Here is an 18,816-nt window from a genome sequence, read left to right as displayed (position 1 = left end):
CCTGTGCACAGCAGATTAAAAAAAAAAAGATATTAGACAACTTGGCCAAACACATCAAGGACACAGGACTTGGAAACTGTTTTTCAGCCCCTTCTCTTTAGTCCTTCCCTACAGCACCAATATTATAACAGTCATATATCACTTGACAGGAAGAAGAAAGTGAGGGGTGTTTGGGATAGGGTTCATATTTAAAATTGCTATAGAAATGCTGGCAAACTCAGGCCTTTTTTTTTTTCTTTCTTTCTTAACAGTCTGAACTTGATTTAAAAACATGCACACCACTAGTTTCTTTTTAATAAAACTTAGTATCACAGCCATTTCTAAATGTAATAGTTGAGCAGGACAGTCTTAGAGAACTCAGAGAAAGGCTCTGTCTGATGAGGACTGCCTAGTGGGAAGGGCAAGGAGCTGAACTCCCACCCAACAATTTGACCATTAACAGAACCAGGCAGGAGAATGCATGGTTAGCGCCCAGGATACCAAGAGATGGGAAATCAATGGTGGGTGTTCCAACAACCCTTTTGAATTAAGAGTTCATTTATTTCTGTTCTTGAGGGTTAGAGGAAAGGTATCCTTCAAAGTTCACAAGAAACTTGGTATCTAAGTGGCTGTTGTTGCTGATAATGAAAAAACAAAATACAATTCTTGAAATTCAGTTCATTAGTATTTTTTTCATTTGTAAATTATGCTATGCCTGGCCCATAAAGGTTTAGTATTATTTTTATTACAATCTGTTAAACTATTTTATTCTCCAAAATTTTAGAGTGGGTCTAAAGAATATTTGTAAGAATCATTAGAAGCACATTACTCGGGGGTAGGAGGGTAGGATTGCTCGGTAAAATACAGACTGCCCAGTTAAATTTTAATCTTAGTAAACCATGAATAATTGTTTTAGGGTAAATATGTCCCACATATTAAATGGGACATACTTATACTAAAATATTACTGTTTATCTGAAGTGGAAATGTAACCAGGTGTTTTATACGTAGTTGCTGTCTGGCAATCCTATTGAAAAGGTTTCTGTTAAGTTATTCCGTGAGAATATATGATCTAATCTCTAGATTACACTTGCTCTTTAACCCTTAAAATAACCCATATCAGAGGAATTAAAGTAAAAACTTAATTCTGTGAAAAATTTTTAATTTTTAACTAAAAGTTATGTGTTTGAAACATAATAACTTAATTATCACTAAAAGCAAGCTTTTACATGCCAGTTTTAAGTAAGGGAGGCTCAGAAATCAAACCATTCCTAAACACAGGCATGGTTAAAACTTTTGGTTCTTCCTAATTTTATTTAACCTCAGTTTTTAATCAACTATTATATTAATCATCTTTTTTTCCTTCTTTGTATGGCTGTTCTGTTTTTCCATTTCTCATTTCCATGGCTCTGAAGGGGATGAACTGGAATCCAAAAGGCACTACAAAATACTAATTTAATAGTAGTGATAATAACACTAAAAGAAAAGCAAAACAGCATTCTTCCTTGAATTCTTTCTTGATGCATCCAGTAGACATTCAACAAGTCTGTGCTGCATATAAGCCTTATGCTGAGTGTTGACAGTGGACACTGATCTGAAGTCAACACATAAGCCCTGCACTCAGGAAGCTTACAGTGTAGCATACACACACGTGACCTGGCTAGCCAATGAGGCAGAGTGAAGTCTGAGAGTAAAGGAATTAAAGGAAAAAAGGGCCGGCCAACGGCTGAGAGAGGATAAATGGAGGTGCGACTCATTGCAGGTTGAGGGCTAAGTAAGGTCAAAGTTTTGAGGGAAAAGGGGAAAGGGCATCCCAAGTTAAATAAGTGACATGCCCAAGACACAAAGCGATTGAAGTACAGAGTATAATGATGAAGGGGCAAGCAGCATGCTATGATGAACGTGATAAAGTATGCAGAGGGCCAGAATGGGAACTGAGGTTGCAATGATAGTACGGAGCCCCGTGCTAAGGGGCCCGGGCTCTATCTGCAGCCAATGGGGGACAGAAAGGTAGATGGGTGGAAAGAAAGGGACAAAAGGAGGTAGGAGAGGGCAAGACAGAGATCCAGAGACTGATAGGTGACAGACATTTATTACGTTGATTATTCAGCTCTAGGTCATTAACATACACACAATAAACTTGGGACATGAAATTTTGCTTCCATTTTGGATCTGAGCTGTCTGCACATCCCTGACATTTTCCTGGCAGAGCTCTGGCCAAGCTCCAAGCTCTAGTATGTTAGGGAAAGCCCCAGCCTGCTTCTCTTGCGCTTCCCGGACATTTCAGTTAAAACACTGGGATGCAGGGACTTTTCACCCAGAACAGATTCTGAAACTAAGGAGACTGAGAAAGTAATGGCACTGTAATCCAGCCACCACTTATTTTTTCCATATTGATAGTTCTTTGTCACCTCCTGGGAAAGGAGTGTATTGGCAGTCTCTGACTTTTCTCTGAAAAACTGAAGAGAATGATATTAAGAGGTCAGGAGCTGGGCTCTCAGACAGATGACGTGGGGGTTTCCCGGTGTGTGTGTGCTGGGAGGAGGGAGGAGGACTGGAAGCCCAAGTAGAGGCTGAAATTGTTCTTCCAGCAGCCGGGGCAGAGATGCTGATTTGATCTAATTAATTTTGTGTCCTCTTGACAACTTACTGAATTTATCTAAGGTCTTGATGAGATTATTGTGGAAAGGGGAGAAGAGAAAATACGTGGTCAGCCACGTAGAAAATGGTTTCATCTTGGTCTATCTGACTCTGCACGCCAGTATTTACATTTTCTTTCTAGAGATAACTAACGAAACCTATTTTCACCTAACAACCATTTTTCTTTAAAAAAAAATAGATTTACATTATGATGATGGCAACGTGAATTTTTTCTTTTAACATCAGCAACTTAAACCTTAGGGTATTCTTAAAAATCAATTCACCTTCTAGAAGTGCTTTTTACCTTTATGACTTTTTTAAGCCACATCACCACTGACTTGAATTCACTTTGCCCCCTCCCTTTTCCTGAAAAATCTCTTTATTTCCATCCTCTCCCATCTTATGCACAAACACACACCACGATGACAAAGTTTCCTGACAGCCTAATGGGACTTTCAAGGACTACAGGGACGAGGTTAGGCACGATCTTATTAACTGAACATCTGGTGTAGTTAGAAATTGGCTCTTTAATTGGTTCAACTGCACTGTGTTCATCTAGCACTTGTTTTGTCCTAATAGTAAAACTGAAGAGCCATTCGTATTTAGAATCATGTATAATAATGGAAAAATAACATTAGCTTTGTAATAAAACTTTCTGATAGCCTCATTTTCTGGAGTTAAAAAAAGGGGGGGGGGGGCGCGCGGGTGGAGAGTTATTACAAGTTTTACTTTGCACACCTCACTGCTCCATAGGAAAAGGAGTCTAACAAGGCAAAATAGCGGAAACCCGGGCATTTCCTGAGGACATTTTCTCTTCTCTTGACATTATACATGAGAATGGCCTCGGAAGCTGCAAGAGTCGCTCAGAATACATAATTCATGCGGTGGCCAGAGAGAGAAAGAGGACAGAAGAGCTGTGTTCTTGTGCGGGTCCCAGGGAGCTACAGGCTGGGCGAGTAACAGGGAAAGTCCTGCAAAGCAAAGGGGCTGTGCTTTAGGCCTGGCAGGATCCCTGTGAACCGCGTCAGATGTCAGTTCCCCAGCCTCTTCCATCGCTGAGGGGCCCTGAAGTCAGCTAGTGAGGTGTAATGGAAGATATTCAAACATATTGGATGCACAGTAGACGGGATCTTAATCGGTGTCAGGAAACTCATTACGAGCCATGTGAAGGTTTGTCATCCTTAATTAATATTTCTTCAGCTCTTGGTAGTCTACAGCCCGAAAACTGTCCTTGTAAAAAGATTCATTTTTAATGGGATAATAGGAATTTCCCACTCCAATTATTTTTTAAAATTTCATATTTCTCTAAAGGACGCATTCTTTTTCCAAGATGTGCCTGCAATTACACATCTTCGCCGAAGACAGGGCAGTCATGATGAACTGCATAGACATAATGGAAATTCGGTGTAGTCACCACTGACAGTGCTTTATTAGGAGGGAAAATGATGTCAAGAAATTTATAGGGCAGCAAGCCGCATTATGCCTAACCTTTTGGACATATTAAAGCTTGTCATTTCTAGTCTTACAGCTTCTTGTTATTCATAAATAATAGATAACGCTGGACACAATCATCTGACATTTGTTGAGGTAATAAATATACCCTAAGTGCTGATGGGTCTTGCACTCCATGATTTAAAAGCACACAGCAGAAATTTAATGTAATTTAAAATGTCTTATCTAATCCTATGGATTTGCAGATTCAGTTCAACTCAGCAGATCTGGAGGCACTGAGCTCTGATGAGTGCCCTGTTTTGCTAGGCATTTTTATTATTATAAAGCAAGACCTTAACGTGGGGAATGAACCATGAACTCAGGTCCCTCTTTCGATCCAGAAATATAAAGAAAAATAATCTTTCTGAGTTTCTTATTCCTTTGCCCGATGGTGCAAAGATAGGGAGAAATGTTGTTTGGCGGATGGGTGTCACTTGAGTGGAGTTGATTTCAAGGTGATGAGGTGCAGGCCTTTAAAGAAAGTTGGCTGGTCTATACTATAGTGAGATTCTGCTGCTTCTCTCCCTGGGACCCAGTTCTGCTTGGGCTGACCTAGACTAGGACCTCTCTGATGGTCCCTGTGACAGAAATGGGGAGCAGCCGAAATTCCCCTCTGAGTCTCCACACTGGGACAGATAGAGAGACCAAAGTCATTTTCCCAGCAGCTTTGAGCTCTAGCGAATTGGGCCCTGTTACAGGAGTAGTGGCACGGTATTTCAGGCTGTGTGGCAAGCTTTTGTCAGGTACCAAGGGGAGGTGTTAGGGATTTGCCTTTCCAATACAACCACATCAGTCTTTGTGTCCTTTTATCATAATAAGGTAACCACAGTGAAGAATTGTCATACACGAGAATCACCAAAGGTGCATACTTTCAACTCCAAGCAAGACTGCATTTCTTCATATAAAATCTGTTTATATACTGCCGTGGTGTGTGAGGCTGGACTTTAAAGCTAAAGATGTAGATGCATTTTCTGGAAAACTATTCATGTCAGTGTTCCTCAAGCTTTTGTGAACATTAAGAGTCACCTGGAGGCCTTATTAAAACACAAATTTCTGAACCCCAACCCCAGAGCTTCTACCTCTGGGTAGGACTTAGGGAATTGTGTTCTAGCAAGTTACAGGTGATGCTAATGCTGAGTAGCACTGGTTTAGAATAATTTCCCAGTTGCTATGGACTATCTTTCTTATTTATAGTCACTCTCCAAGATTTTGTTGTAATTTTAAATCCTTACTTTCCACTCTTGGCTAACACAAACCCACCCAAATTGTTGCATTAAAATAGTCTATCTTGGACCCTGTCAAAGGCAAGTTAACTTGTCACAAATTCTAGAAACACTTCCCTTACATTATTAATTGAGCATTAACACATGACCTGCAAACAACAAGTGCTTTATATTCATTCATTTACTTAATCTATTTAATCCTTCCAACAACACTTATCTCATAGCCAACACTACTGGGACTTAGAGAGATCGCATAACTTACCCAAGGTCATGCAGCTAGTTAGTTATAGAGCCAAGAATTAAACCCAGGTCTTATGACCTCAGAGTTTATGTTCTAAACCATTAACACCCAGCCTCATCTATGACCTGAGAACTATATCTCTAGCAAGTTTAAGCTGTCAGTTTTAGTTTTCAAACAGACCTATTTCTTTATATTTATTTTATCCTTGCTTTGTAAAAAGAAAAAAGAAGAAGAAGAAAGCCTGAAAATTACACAAGGAATCACCTGAATTTCACAATTTTTTAAGGAAATCATCTGCCCCATTTCGTAGCTTTGATGCCATGTAAGAGAGCAAAGGAGAAAGACAGGACCAGGAAGCTGGACATCAGAAATGCTTTGTCTGGTTTCAGAAATGACTTCAATGTTGGGTTTTCAGTGTTATTAGAAAGAAAGCCTCTAAAAGGAGGGAAACAAACCATACAAATATTACTAAAACGCTGCCCATCTGAAATAGCCATTACCTTTACAAAGACAGTGACAGTTCCAACACATGTAACCGCAGACCAACATCCCAGGACCTGGCTTTTAGAGTTAACTTATCATGGCTCCCTGTCCAGCCTCAGCCCCAGCTCTGGGGGTAGCATGCCCATCGGTAGAGGAGGAACAATGAACTGAGCACTCCTCTGTTGGCAGAGTGGAAAATGAAGCTGTTTCTCTTCTAAAAAAAAAAAAAGATATATATATATATATATATATATATATATATATATATATATATATATATATATATATATATAAAGTCAGATGAATTTCATGCTCATTCTTCCTGTGATGGCCTCCCAACAACAACAAAATGCATCCGTTTCAAAGGTGATAGAACTGGAAGCGGGTCCATTTGCAGTCAACCACACAGTAAGCACTGCTGCAGTATGTAAATTATCTTAAAAATAGCTTCTGAGCTGAGGTTAGTAAGCAGCCAGAGAGCTGCTTTTACGTTGGCATGGTCAGTCATTAACTGGATCATCTTGAAGACCATGACCCCGCCCAGCATCTAATCTTCAGCCTCCTGTTGGCACAGAGGGGGGAAAATATCAAAAATAAAAGGAAGAGGAAAGTTGAGTTAAAACACTCTGAGCCCATTTCCATGGCTGCTGGCGTTTCGGTTTATTCCTAAGCCATCTGGTTCCCATTATCCCGTAAGACAAGAAGAAGGCTGCTTCCTAACCAGATAACCACAGAGAGCTCCCACTGCGCTCTCAGTGTGGCCATCACCATTGGTGGGTGTGGCTGGAGAGGCTGAACTGTCTCCAGTTAGGGTTCTTCCACCCCCCCCACCCCCGTATCTATTTTCTTCTCTCCTTAATGGGGATTACAGCAGGCCCGCTGTGGTTAGCGGCCATGATGCTTGGCCCACAGTTAGTTCATTCATACTGCCTTGCAGGACTGTAAGCCTGGCATTTGGATGCAATAAGATTTTTCAAACAAGAAAATCTGGGTTGTTAGAGTCCATTCAACCAAGTTGTTAGGAGGATTTCAAGGAAATTGTAGGTTTGTCTTACTATAAAGCAGAATCCAGAGGCTATTTTTAAGGGATCCCGCCCCCAGGGCTTTTCTTGGTGTTTTGCCATCTTTCTGAGCTCGCAGACCCAACACGGAACCCCACTCTGGCTCGCAGTGGAGGAAATGTCCATCCTCCTCTCTGCCTCTGCAGATTTTTCTAAAGGACACAGAGGGGCTTTGTTGTCTTTGTGGCTACCAGCTCCGATTTACACAGATGCCTATTAATCACTTCACTATGGAGACAGACACATCCATCATATCACAGCAGCTCTGAATCAGGCCGTCCTGTGAACACTGAGGGGAACGTATGCACTTAACTATTTCGAGGTACTGGCTGCCTAGGTCTCATATACTTAGCCAGGTAATTGGGGACAGATGAGCGGGCTCTTCTCTGGTATATTTTTTTAAAAACATATTTCATTGATTTTTTTACAGAGAGGAAGGGAGAAGAATAGAGAGCTAGAAACATCGATGAGAGAAACATTGACCAGCTGCCTCCTGCACAACGCCCACCAGGGATGTACCCGCAACCAATGTACATGCCCTTGACTGGAATCAAACCTGGGACCTTTCAGTCTGCAGACTGACACTCTACCCATTGAGCCAAGCCAGTTTAGGCTCTTCTCTGGTAGCTTAGTAGATGCAATTGATTTTATGTGGAGTTTTTTTGTTCGTTTGTTTTGCTTCATTTTTTGAAAGGACAGATAACATTTACACCTATTTCTGTAGTATGCAAGGGATAAGTATAGTTGAAGACCATTTTAGTTTTAAAAATAGTAGTAATAGATTCAAGTAGACTAGCTGTGTTTTAATGCAAAGGTATTGATGCTCTGAAGCCAGTTTTTCAATAATGGATTCAACCTGGAAAAGAGACCCTTGAAATTGCAGGCAAATTAACCAAGAATTTTTCTTCCAAAACTGGCATGCCTTCTAAATATCTTTTTTAGTCACTCAAGGCTTTCACAGCCTGCTTCTAAATGGTGTTCGGCTCTCACTCTTATTTTCCCTCCACAAATACTCATTCACTTAAACTACTTACTTAACAGATATTTACTGGGCACTTTATGCCTGAGACTCAGTGGTAAACCTCTCACTCCTACAGCAGCCCGGGTGAAAAAAAACAAACATAGAGCAAGTAGCACAGAGCAATGATTTTAGGATTGAGAAGTGAAGAGTTCAGGACCCTTGGAGGAAGAGCTGACCGAATCAGAGGGATTTAGAGAAGGTGAGCAAGGATATTCCAGACAGAGAGCAGCCTGTGCGAAAGCCCAGGAGTCACAGCCCAGCACAGTTCTGGGCACCTAGGGCAGAGGAGACCAGAAGAGAATGAGACCTTTCACCATTAATGAGCACAGAATTCCTCTTTTCCCTCCTTATTGCTCTCCAGCTGACATTCTATGCATTCTTTTTTTTTTTTTTTTTTATTCTCACCTGAGGATATGTTCATTGATCTTAGAGAGAGAGGAAGGGAAGGAGAGAGGGAGAGAGGGAGGGAGGGAGGGAGGGAGGGAGGGAGGGAGAGAGAGAGAGAGAGAGAGAGAGAGAGAGAGAGAGAGAGAGAGAGAAGTGAGAGGAGAGAGAGAAACAAGTATCAGTTGTCTCTCGTATGTGCAGGACTGGGGATTGAAACTGCAACCTAGATGTGTGCCCTAACTAGGAATGGAACCCACAACTCTTTTGATGTATGGGACGACACTCCACCCAATTGAGCCACCCCACCAGGATGACATCCTATGCATTCTTAAGACTTAGCTTGAGTGCCACCTCCTACATAAAGCCTTTGCCCATGTTGAAGTATAATAGAAGCCATGTATCTCATGATACTTGCACACTTTGGTTGTAGTTCCTGTGTGAGTGCCTGTCTCCTTCACCTTTTCCCCCCTACACCTAGCACAGTGCCTTAGTCCGTGCTCAGCAAATGTTTGCTGGAGACAGTTCCAAAGATGCTTGGCACCAAGAACATCACAACCCGCCCCTAGTGAGGAGCGCACCTCCCCCCAGGTTACTGTTCAGAGCCTGATGCTGTGCTCCCTGAGCAGGCGAGGAGAGAAGGTGTAGAGAACCTGCAAGCAAGGCTGCTAGGAGCCATTCTTAAAGAATCTGGTGTTTGAAATTTCAAAATTCGTTGACATGGTCATCATAGGGGAAAAAAATCAAAACTGTGTTCGACTTCCTCTTATTTTACAGCTTATAATTGTTCTTGTTTTTGAATTACATATTGCAGGGCCTGGAGGGTGGGGTTGTTCATAATCTTTTCATCACCTCAACCTCTAACACCCTTACTGCTCCTCTGAGACCTTCTTCCAGCATCTCAAAACTCTCTCACCTCAGGAAAAAAAACACACAACAGTGGATTCTATTCTTTCTCAGTTCTGCCAATTTAGGCGTGATTTCAGAGAAATCTCTAAGTCATTGTGTGCCTTGCTTCCTGCAGTAGGAAGGTGGAAAGAATAAACCATTTAGCACTTCATGACTGGTGAGAAATAGTTTGTGGTTAATGAATCAATGCAAAGGATTTTTCAGAAAATGTTTTCATTACTAATGTCCCATTTTCAATTGGTGAGCATAGAAAACCCAGGGGCTGGTAAAGAAGCCAGCTCTGATGGGTCCCTCGATGAGGAGGGAGTCTACCACCCACCACACAAAGGTCCTGCCACTTCCCCAGGACTAACCCGTGACCGATGCCCAGATGCATTTGTTGTGAATTATTCAGTGCTATCTGAACACTCGGTTGTTACAAATAACCCATTTATCCTCATCTCTTGGAATTATCCCAGGATGAATTTTCTTTTCGTTTTTAAAATAGTTTCATTATTTTGAACAAATACTGAGCAGCTTTCTAGATTTCTTTTGTCTAATGGATGCAAGTATGATTATTTTCTGTCACATAATTGGAGATACATTTTTGTGACTTGGGAAGCAAGGTTATCATTACTCCAAAATGACCCACCAAGTTTAGAAGTCCAATTCAAAATGTCTCAACAATGCACTGCAAACTCATTTATTTAATAATCCTTTATTATGTGCCTAAGAGCTCTGGGAATGGTGAGGGTGGAACATCCATATAAAATTCAGCCCCTGTCCTCCAGGAATCTAACTGTAATCATTATTTTGCTGAACATTGCCCACTTTTGTTGTTTTACTCAGTTCAAAATTTAGCACCAACAAGCAGTGTTATCATATGTTGTCTTAAAATGTCATCCTTTGGCAACATTTGGGCAGCACAAGGTTTGGGGCTGGAGGAACATGCCTGGCCCCTACCCACCTTCCCCCCCCAGGGGGGCCATAGCAAATAACACCAAACGGAGCAGCCTGGGACTACTGGTCTTGAGCTGTTGGTGACTTGACTTTTAGACTTCCCCAATAAACTATAGCATCTAAGCTCTTTCTTATTATTTCATTTGAACAACCCACTTGCAACAACCCACTAAGGCATTAAAATTAGGTGTGCTACCCCCACATTACAGATGAAAAAAACTGATGTCCAGAGACATTAAGCCACACACTATAGGTCACCCAGCAGTAAGCATAGGCCTAAGATTCCAATGGCACAGATGATTTAATCATTTCCACGAACGCCCCTTTGCCCCTTTTCATGATACAGGCAAAAAGCTTCACGTTTAGAAGGCATTTTCCAAAAATAACTTTTAACTTCTTGACTGCACTTTCAACTTAAATATCTGGCTGTCTCTAACTTTGGCGTGGAGTTTCTGAATTTGCACAAACAGATGAGGGAAGCCACCTGTTTCGTGGTAGACACCAAAGCTGAAGAGGGACAGAAAAGGTTTTTAAGGGCACTATTTACATAACAAAATGAGACAAGGGGGAACTGTCTGACACATCATTTTTCTCGAAGGTCAGACCCTGCTTGATTTGTTAACAACCAAAAACCTGAACCCAAGGTCATTCGCTCAAAAAAGTTTTGCCCAGTGAAAGAGCAAGTGGTTTCCACGAGTCTAAGATAGATGTGGACCTTCAGATAGGAAAGGAAGAATGAGAGCTGAAAGTAAAGAAGCAATAGCACACTTGAAAACTTCTGCAGTATTCCCAATTAGACAATGGATGGAAAAGGTGGACTACTCTAGCCTTATTCTTCTCATGCTCCTCGTCAGCTGATAGAGGGCCATTCAAATCTCAATATTCATTCCAAAGGCGACTGTCGAAAGCTACCAATTATGAGTATGCCTTTATTGGCAAGACACAGCCCCCACAGATATGCTTGCCTGAAAGGGATTTGTAAAATACCCTTTGCTATGAAAAAACTGCCTGGTGCCCCCATCAGTGGTCTAGCCCCACTGAGATCACCAAGTCAGTGAGGAAACTTAAGTCCATTTTATTCACAGCTTACATTTTTGTATCATTATATATAGGTGGTTAGAAATGATGATCCATAGAACTCCATACACAATCAAAATGGAAAGAAAAGCAGTGCTGTTTTAGCATTACAGCAAGGAAATGCACATTTAAGGAAGAAACTACATTAGCACAGATCCTTGGGTGACTGGGTATTAAAACATGTGAACACAGAGACAAGCCACTGTTCAGGGAGTTACATAACATGAAAGGTGTGAGGAATAGCCGGATTTCCTGCTGGCTTTTTGCTTCTCCGTTTCTACCACTTAAAAGTTCAGGAAGCTAAATCTAGAATTATTTGAAAAGTGTCACATTTGGAAATTATTTAGTGTCTTACTATCTTACATACACTTTACCTGGGGTGAATTGCCCCCCTCCCGCCCTTGTTACCAGGAACATTTGTTTAATCACAGAATCTTTTGCAAGAGATATTTGCTGCTTCTATGTATTCCCCACCTGAAGTCCCAATCCTTTGTCCCTGGACCATCCTTTCCATAGCAACCAGCTGTGATGTCAAAATTGAGGGAAGGAGGACAATTTAGAACGAAAAGAAAATATATCATCTCAGGCTAAAGTTTTCTGAGTTTTAAAACCATCACTCCACTCATCAAAATATTTTACCAGGAAAGCCCCAAGACAAAGCTGCGTTTCTTCACCGTCCCAGATGTGACATAACAGAGCATTTCAGCAGAAATGTAACGGCTGCATGCTGTGGGTTTGGGAAACAGCGGAGATTTTTATTTCATTTCATTCTAATTCGGTGCCACTGATATCTGCCAGGAAAATACATTAAACATATTCCAGAAAGAGTTGAGTTAGTAGATGAAAAATGTGTCTCTTGGGACCAGGAGAGGTACATGTTCGGTCTTACTATCAGTTTCCATAATAGGAACAATGTTTACATTTCCTCAGCCGGAGCGAGCGGTAGAGCGGCGCCTGTAATGTATTATTCGTGTTCTTTCACTCTCCAGAGGCAGGAATTGAAGTATTTGAGGTTTTATTTTTTAGCGACCACATCAAGCACTTAAGATCTGACGATGGTGATGTATTCTCACTTGGCATTAAATAATAAGAGCTTCAGTGTTTGCATTTGATTAGAGTTGCTCAGCTTGGTGGCTGATTAAGCAGGAACAGGGACAGCAACTTTCTGCAGAAACACAGACTCCTGGTTAATGTAGTGCAAGGTTACTGACGGGTGTGGTGACGTAATTTTTATTAAATGGAAGAGATTCGCTCTACTGAAGAATCTCACCACAAACTCCGGCCATCGTAGTAAGACGTGACACTTCCCAAACCCACTTTGGGGGCCCCAAATGGTCCCTCCTTTTCTAACCATCCTTTTAGTTCAAAAAAGGGAAGAGCTTACTTCAAATATTCAGCATATCTACCTGAATGTGGGTGTGCGTGGGGATTTCTGTTTGTTTGAAGGGATGATGCAAAATCAGCACACCTTTGTCATCTGTGAGCTTTAGCTATTTTCTTTCGCTGCAAATGACACACTTTCCTCCAGTTACTTGAAAGACCAATATCTGTAGCTTCTCTCCAGATAGAGGCCCTCGTGCCCACCAGGAAGTCATCAGAAAAGACTGAAGTCTTGTGCAGTTTGTGCCTTTACCTGGGTGGAATGGCTGCCTCTTCCCCTGACTCAGAATAGCTCGCTTATCCCACTTCTACGAGGGGAAGACTGAGAAAAGATGAAGAGGGGGAAAGGGCTGAATTTTGGAAATGACAAAACTGCCATCTTCCATGGGGGGAAAGAGGGAGTCCTTGAGAGGGAGAAGCCTTTTTCAGAACACAAAGAAGGCAACAAAGAAAGTCTATTTACATACTTCACCGGGTGGGGTGGGAGCTGGGAGGCCTTGGGGAAGGATTAATTATAATAGTTCATGTTTGACAAGCTGCGCCTGGAAGAGGAGTTGTGCTGAAGTGCTATTGTCACTTATTCCCGTGATTCATTAGCAGGGTGACTGCCACACCGAAGCCTATGTCCATGCCTTTCTTAACCCCACGTGCTATGTCTGTTGCAGGAGTGATTCGCGAGAGTTACCTCAAGGGCCAGGACCAGCTCGTCCCCGTCACTCTCCTGGCCATCGCGGTCATCCTGGCCTTCGTCATGGGCGCCGTGTTCTCGGGCATCGTGGTCTACTGCGTGTGCGACCACCGGCGCAAGGACGGCTCCGCGGCGCAGCGCAAGGAGGAGCTCGGCCCCTCGCGCCGGGGCTCCATGAGCAGCGTCACCAAGCTCAGCGGCCTCTTCGGGGACCCCCAGGCCAAGGAGCCCAAGCCCCCCGAGGCCATCCTCACGCCGCTCATGCACAACGGCAAGCTGGCCGCGCCCGGCGGCGGCACCACAGCCAAGATGCTCATCAAGGCGGACCAGCACCACCTGGACCTGGCGGCGCTGCCCACGCCCGAGTCCACGCCCACGCTGCAGCAGAAGCGCAGGCCGGGCCGCGGCAGCCGCGAGTGGGAGAGGAACCAGAACCTCATCAACGCCTGCACCAAGGACATGCCCCCCCTGGGCTCGCCCGTGATCCCCACGGACCTACCCCTGCGCGCCTCCCCCAGCCACATCCCCAGCGTGGTGGTGCTGCCCATCGCGCAGCAGGCCTACCAGCACGAGTACGTGGATCAGCCCACCGTGAGCGAAGTGGCCCAGATGGCCCTGGAGGACCCGGCGGCCACCCTGGAGTACAAGACCATCAAGGACCACCTCGGCAGCAAGAGCCCCAACCACAGCCACGGGGTGAACCTGGTGGAGAACCTGGACAGCCTGCCCCCCAAGGTCCCCCAGCGGGAGGCCTCCCTGGGGCCCCCCGGGGGCGCCCCCCTGGGCAAGCGGCTGGAGATGCACCACTCCTCCTCCTACGGGCTTGACTATAAGAGGAGCTACCCCACGAACTCGCTCACCAGGAGCCACCAGGCTGCCACCCTCAAAAGAAACAATACTAACTCCTCCAACTCCTCGCACCTCTCCAGGAACCCGAGCTTCGGCCGGGGGGACAACCCGCCCCCCGCCCCGCAGCGGGTGGACTCCATCCAGGCGGCGCACGGCGCGCAGGCGGCGGCGGGCCCGGCGGGGACTGTGTCCAGGCAGCCCAGCCTCAACGCCTACAGCTCGCTGACCAGGTCGGGGCTGAAGCGCACCCCGTCGCTAAAGCCGGACGTACCCCCCAAACCTACCTTCGCCCCCCTTTCCACATCCATGAAGCCCAACGACGCGTGTACATAATCCCAGGGGGGATGGTCAGGTGTCTGTGGAGCCGGCAGGAAAGGCGAGGCGTGCGGTGTCTGCGGCCTGAGCGCAACCAACCAGACCAAGGGGGCCCGCAGCGCCCGGACGCTGGGCCTCTGGGACTCGGGGGGGAGGACTCACACACCAAGTGGCCCACGCGGTTTGGTGAAGGTTTGCCACGCGGGACTCACCTCCATTCTCTTCCTTCCCTCTTCCCCCAACCCAACTCCCCACTACAGGTCGTTCTCACGAAAAGACTTCAATGATCATCACAAACATGAGCCAAAAGCACATACCCACCCATGCCCACACGTGTGCACATGTGCGCACACGGACACAGAAAGACACGCGCACGGACACACACACTCACACACACACAGAGACACTCACACAGTCACACAAAGGTGGACAGCAACTGCAGGATTTTGTCCGTGACTGCACGGGGCTCTGCTTACATAGGCTTAGCGTCCCAACTTGCAAAATACAAATAGATTTTTTTTTTAAGTCATGCAACTTAAAAAGACAAAGGAATTCATTGATAATTCTAACTCAGACTCTTAACCATGGCAGAAGTTTACTATGCGCAGATACTGTGAAATGCCCACCAGTGTTACAGCTTTCTGTTCTAAGCAGGTTAATGCCACGTTGGGCAACTATGTCATAGAGTTCTGCTCCTCTCTCTCTTTTAATGAAATAACGTGACCGTTAACGCAAGTAACTTTATTTATTGTTCACCCTTTGTTTTTTCCTTAAGGAATGGACTCCTCCACACAGCACCCCATACGGACAGCTCTTCAGAAAGCCCCCTTGACGTGACACTATTTAACGTGAAATCCATTAACTGGAATAATTGAGTTTCTTTATTTTTACAATAAATTCACTGAGTAAATAAGTTGGAGCTGGAATCTGAGCTTTGTGTTTGGACTGTCTGATCTCTAGCTAAAGGAGAACGTTCAGAAGGGGAGTATTTATTTAAACCTACCAGTTAACTTGCTGGTGAGATCTCTGTGCTATATAACATGCAAAAAAAAAAAAGTAATTGGTGTAAAAGTCCTTCCAGATCCTGACTTCTAAAGCAACTGGGAGAGGAACGTCTGGAATGGCACAGCCAGGCCTCATTGCTGCCAATGCGGCTTTGGTCAGTGGTTCCTACTCTCTTGCGAAGGCACCAGCTTGTGATGCGCCATCTCATTCCGCCTTGCATGTGAGACCGCAACAAAATCCACCAACGGTGTGAACTAATCACTACGCTGGCTGCTACCTTGCATAAATTAATGGTTTGGTCACACAGGTTTTTCGTGGGGTGACATCTGTGAATAGCCTGTTTTCCACATGTAAATGTGTGCCTTACACCCTGAGTTCTGTACACTTGTAAAAACTGTCATTTATGATAAACTTTTCCCTCCTTCTGAAATACGGATATTTATTTCACCCTTACCTCACCCCACTCCAGTCCCCTGGAGGATTTAGCTGTCCAGCAGATAGAAGAAGAATGCAGTGGTGATGCTTAGAATCTCACAGCCTGGGAAAGCTGGGTGCACAACACCCTCTAGTCGTGCCAACTCCGGTCACCCTTTGGCCATGTTGATTAAACATGGACCCTAGTGTTGTGGGTGGCAAGTCCCTTCTCTCCCTCTAGAGCTCCCTGCTTCCCTTAGATTCTCAGATCATTTCAACATGGTAATACCCTCATTTGCCAGCAGAAAACGGACTGAAGTCCCCGTCCTTACTTCTGCCAGGTCCACGGGCTGGAGAGCACGCCGAGTGCGGTCAGGCAGGCATCTGGGAGGAGTCGCCAAGCCGTGTGCTCCGTGCGTGCAGGCGATGCACACAAAGAAATGATGCGGAAATAGAGGCAGGCAGGCTGGTTCCTGCTATGATTAATGAGTAACTCCCAAGTACAAGGCCAACTACAATGGATGCTGCAAAAACCTTGACTGGGGCAAAAGATTTTTTTAAAAATTTTAAGTTTCTTTTTTGTTGTTATGGTTTGTAGGGGGTGGGTGGGTGGGTGGGTGTTGTTCCCCTTGGTTTTCATTTGCGCAAGCGCACCGAAGGGACTTTTGTTGACCGTGGACAAAAGACTTGTCAACATACTATTCAAAACTGTGAGCATTTCTGGTTGTTTTTTTAAACAGTTAAACATATTTGGTGGTCTCTTTGTCCTTTTATTTCCAGTTTGATCCGGGGTTAGTTTGGTCTTTAAAGGAAAGCTTTCTAAATTTGGGGCAATTTCTAGTTGGCAGGAAAAACCTGATGCCTCCATAATCACAGAGAGACCTAGGTGTGTGGTAAGGTTGCCCGCACAACCTTTTGCCCCAGACACCTCTTACCGTTTCGCTGTTGTTTGGGGTAAGCCTTGTTGGTTTTGTGTCCTTATATTTTTGTTTTGTTAACTGAGGTCAGTGTTCACATTCTGTGAACTCTGCCCTGAAACCATGAAGTGTTTTTTAGATAGAAACCAAGATGCTGGTTTACCCCTTGGATTTTCTTTAGAGATGCGAAGTTTAGGAAGCGATGGGTGTGTGTTACCCTGCTCCCTTCTTCCCCAAGCTCACTCCCAAGAGTATTGATGGGGCCGTGCCCACCATCTCATCCCCATGTGTGGACGTCCTTGCCTCGGCTGTGTTATGGAGACCTGTGTCAAAATCCCAACCCACAGCCCTACTCCCCACAACTCATCACGTGCAGTGTTGACCCTAGAATGCCTACGTGTATTAAGCTGGTCTTCTGCATTTGAGTATTTTTCCGCCTTTTCTTTTTTCCCCCACCCCGTGTGGGGGGGAGGGTCCATAAACCTGAGTGTGCCTTTGCTTTCCACCCTTGCTAGACACTGGTAGATGCAACAAACTCAGATTTCTATTTGTTGTAAAGTTGTAAAAATATTGTAATGTCATCAACTTTCCTTCCATCTCCACATCCCTTAACATCTGATTCACAACTTAATGTATGTTGTAAAAAAGAAAAGAAAAAAAAGGGGGGGAGGGGACACAAAATAGCAAGCAAAAAGGCTCTTTATTACTTAAAAGTAATAAAACAAGACTGTTCATTATCCTCTGTGTCCTGAATGCTTTTATTTATCTCTTAATCCCCCCCCCCCTTTTTAAATGTCACACTTTTGCGGGAGCAGTTCATTCTTTCCTTCAGCTGTGTTTGGCTTCCAACGCATGAATAACAGTGTATTTAGACCCATGTGTTTGCAGTACCCATACCCTTCCCCCTTCCAGAAAAAAATTGTTGTTGATGTGTTTTCTCTGCCTGCGCCCAGCCTGGAGCAGGACTGCACAGAAGCCACCAGTAATTAAAAAGCAGAGCACGCACTGACTCCTATTCATTTTATGCATTTTCTTTTTATGGGCTTGTTCATCATCAAACATTTATGGTAGGCTTGATAGTTTAAGAGATCAAAGCTAGGATTTTAGTATGAACCGTCCACTAAAAATAGATCCTTGCACAGATGTGACTTCAGCCTTTTTACATATTAATAAGGTAGAAGGTGCTGGATTTCGCTCCTTGTTGGCATTTATCTCCTTTAAACCAGAAGACACCGCTGGGGGTAAACTGGGATGCAGCACCTGATTTTTACTTTGCAAAATAGCATTATGAAATGCCCAGGTCAGGTGTTCACCTCTGGGATAGTTTTTAAAGTTATTTAAATAAGGCCTCAGCTACAATACTTTACTTTTGACTTTCTGAACTCATTTTTTTTTTTTTAATGTTTTAGGTCAGTTTGAGTGTGAAAAGTTCTGGGTTTGAGCCTCAGTTCACACCTGTAGTAATTTAGTTACTTTTGATAAGTCATTTCCAATTGACTTTCTGAAATCCCACCCACTGGGCCAGGCACTGTCAGGCACAATATTTACTGGGATACGGTTCCATCTTCCTCTTTATAAGGACAGACTGAGGTGCCCCTGTAATTACCTTCGGGAGGAAATGGCCCAGAAGTTTGGGCCATGAGGCTGCAGGTGAGCTGGTTCTGACAGAATGAGTCCTCTGGACAGCTAGCCCAGGTAGAAGGGATCACGTGTGCAAAAGCACCAAGTGTGCTGTGCTTGCTTTGAGCAGGGCCTGAGAGTGCCTGGCTGGGGCAAGGCTGGGAAAGAGGGTCGGTGCCAA

The 18,816-nt window shown here is 44.3% G+C and overlaps 1 protein-coding gene across 8 annotated transcripts in view; it reads left to right on the top strand.

Moving 5' to 3' along the window:
* Positions 1-17,680, top strand: part of SEMA6A (semaphorin 6A) — a 126,327-nt gene extending 108,647 nt beyond the window's left edge. For all 8 annotated transcript variants that reach the window (XM_045571856.1, XM_045571858.1, XM_045571857.1 and 5 more), the window contains one exon: positions 13,493-17,680. In XM_045571856.1, coding sequence (XP_045427812.1) covers positions 13,493-14,697 — 1,205 coding nt within the window. In that variant the 3' untranslated portion in view covers positions 14,698-17,680. The remainder of the gene's footprint in view (positions 1-13,492) is intronic.
* The last annotated feature ends 1,136 nt before the right edge of the window (positions 17,681-18,816 follow it).

Source organism: Pipistrellus kuhlii, unplaced genomic scaffold, assembly GCF_014108245.1.
Source record: "Pipistrellus kuhlii isolate mPipKuh1 unplaced genomic scaffold, mPipKuh1.p scaffold_m20_p_4, whole genome shotgun sequence".
In the NCBI taxonomy this organism is placed as follows: domain Eukaryota; kingdom Metazoa; phylum Chordata; class Mammalia; order Chiroptera; family Vespertilionidae; genus Pipistrellus; species Pipistrellus kuhlii.
Note: the sequence above shows the minus strand (reverse complement) of the source record. Positions and strands in the feature narration are given on the sequence as shown.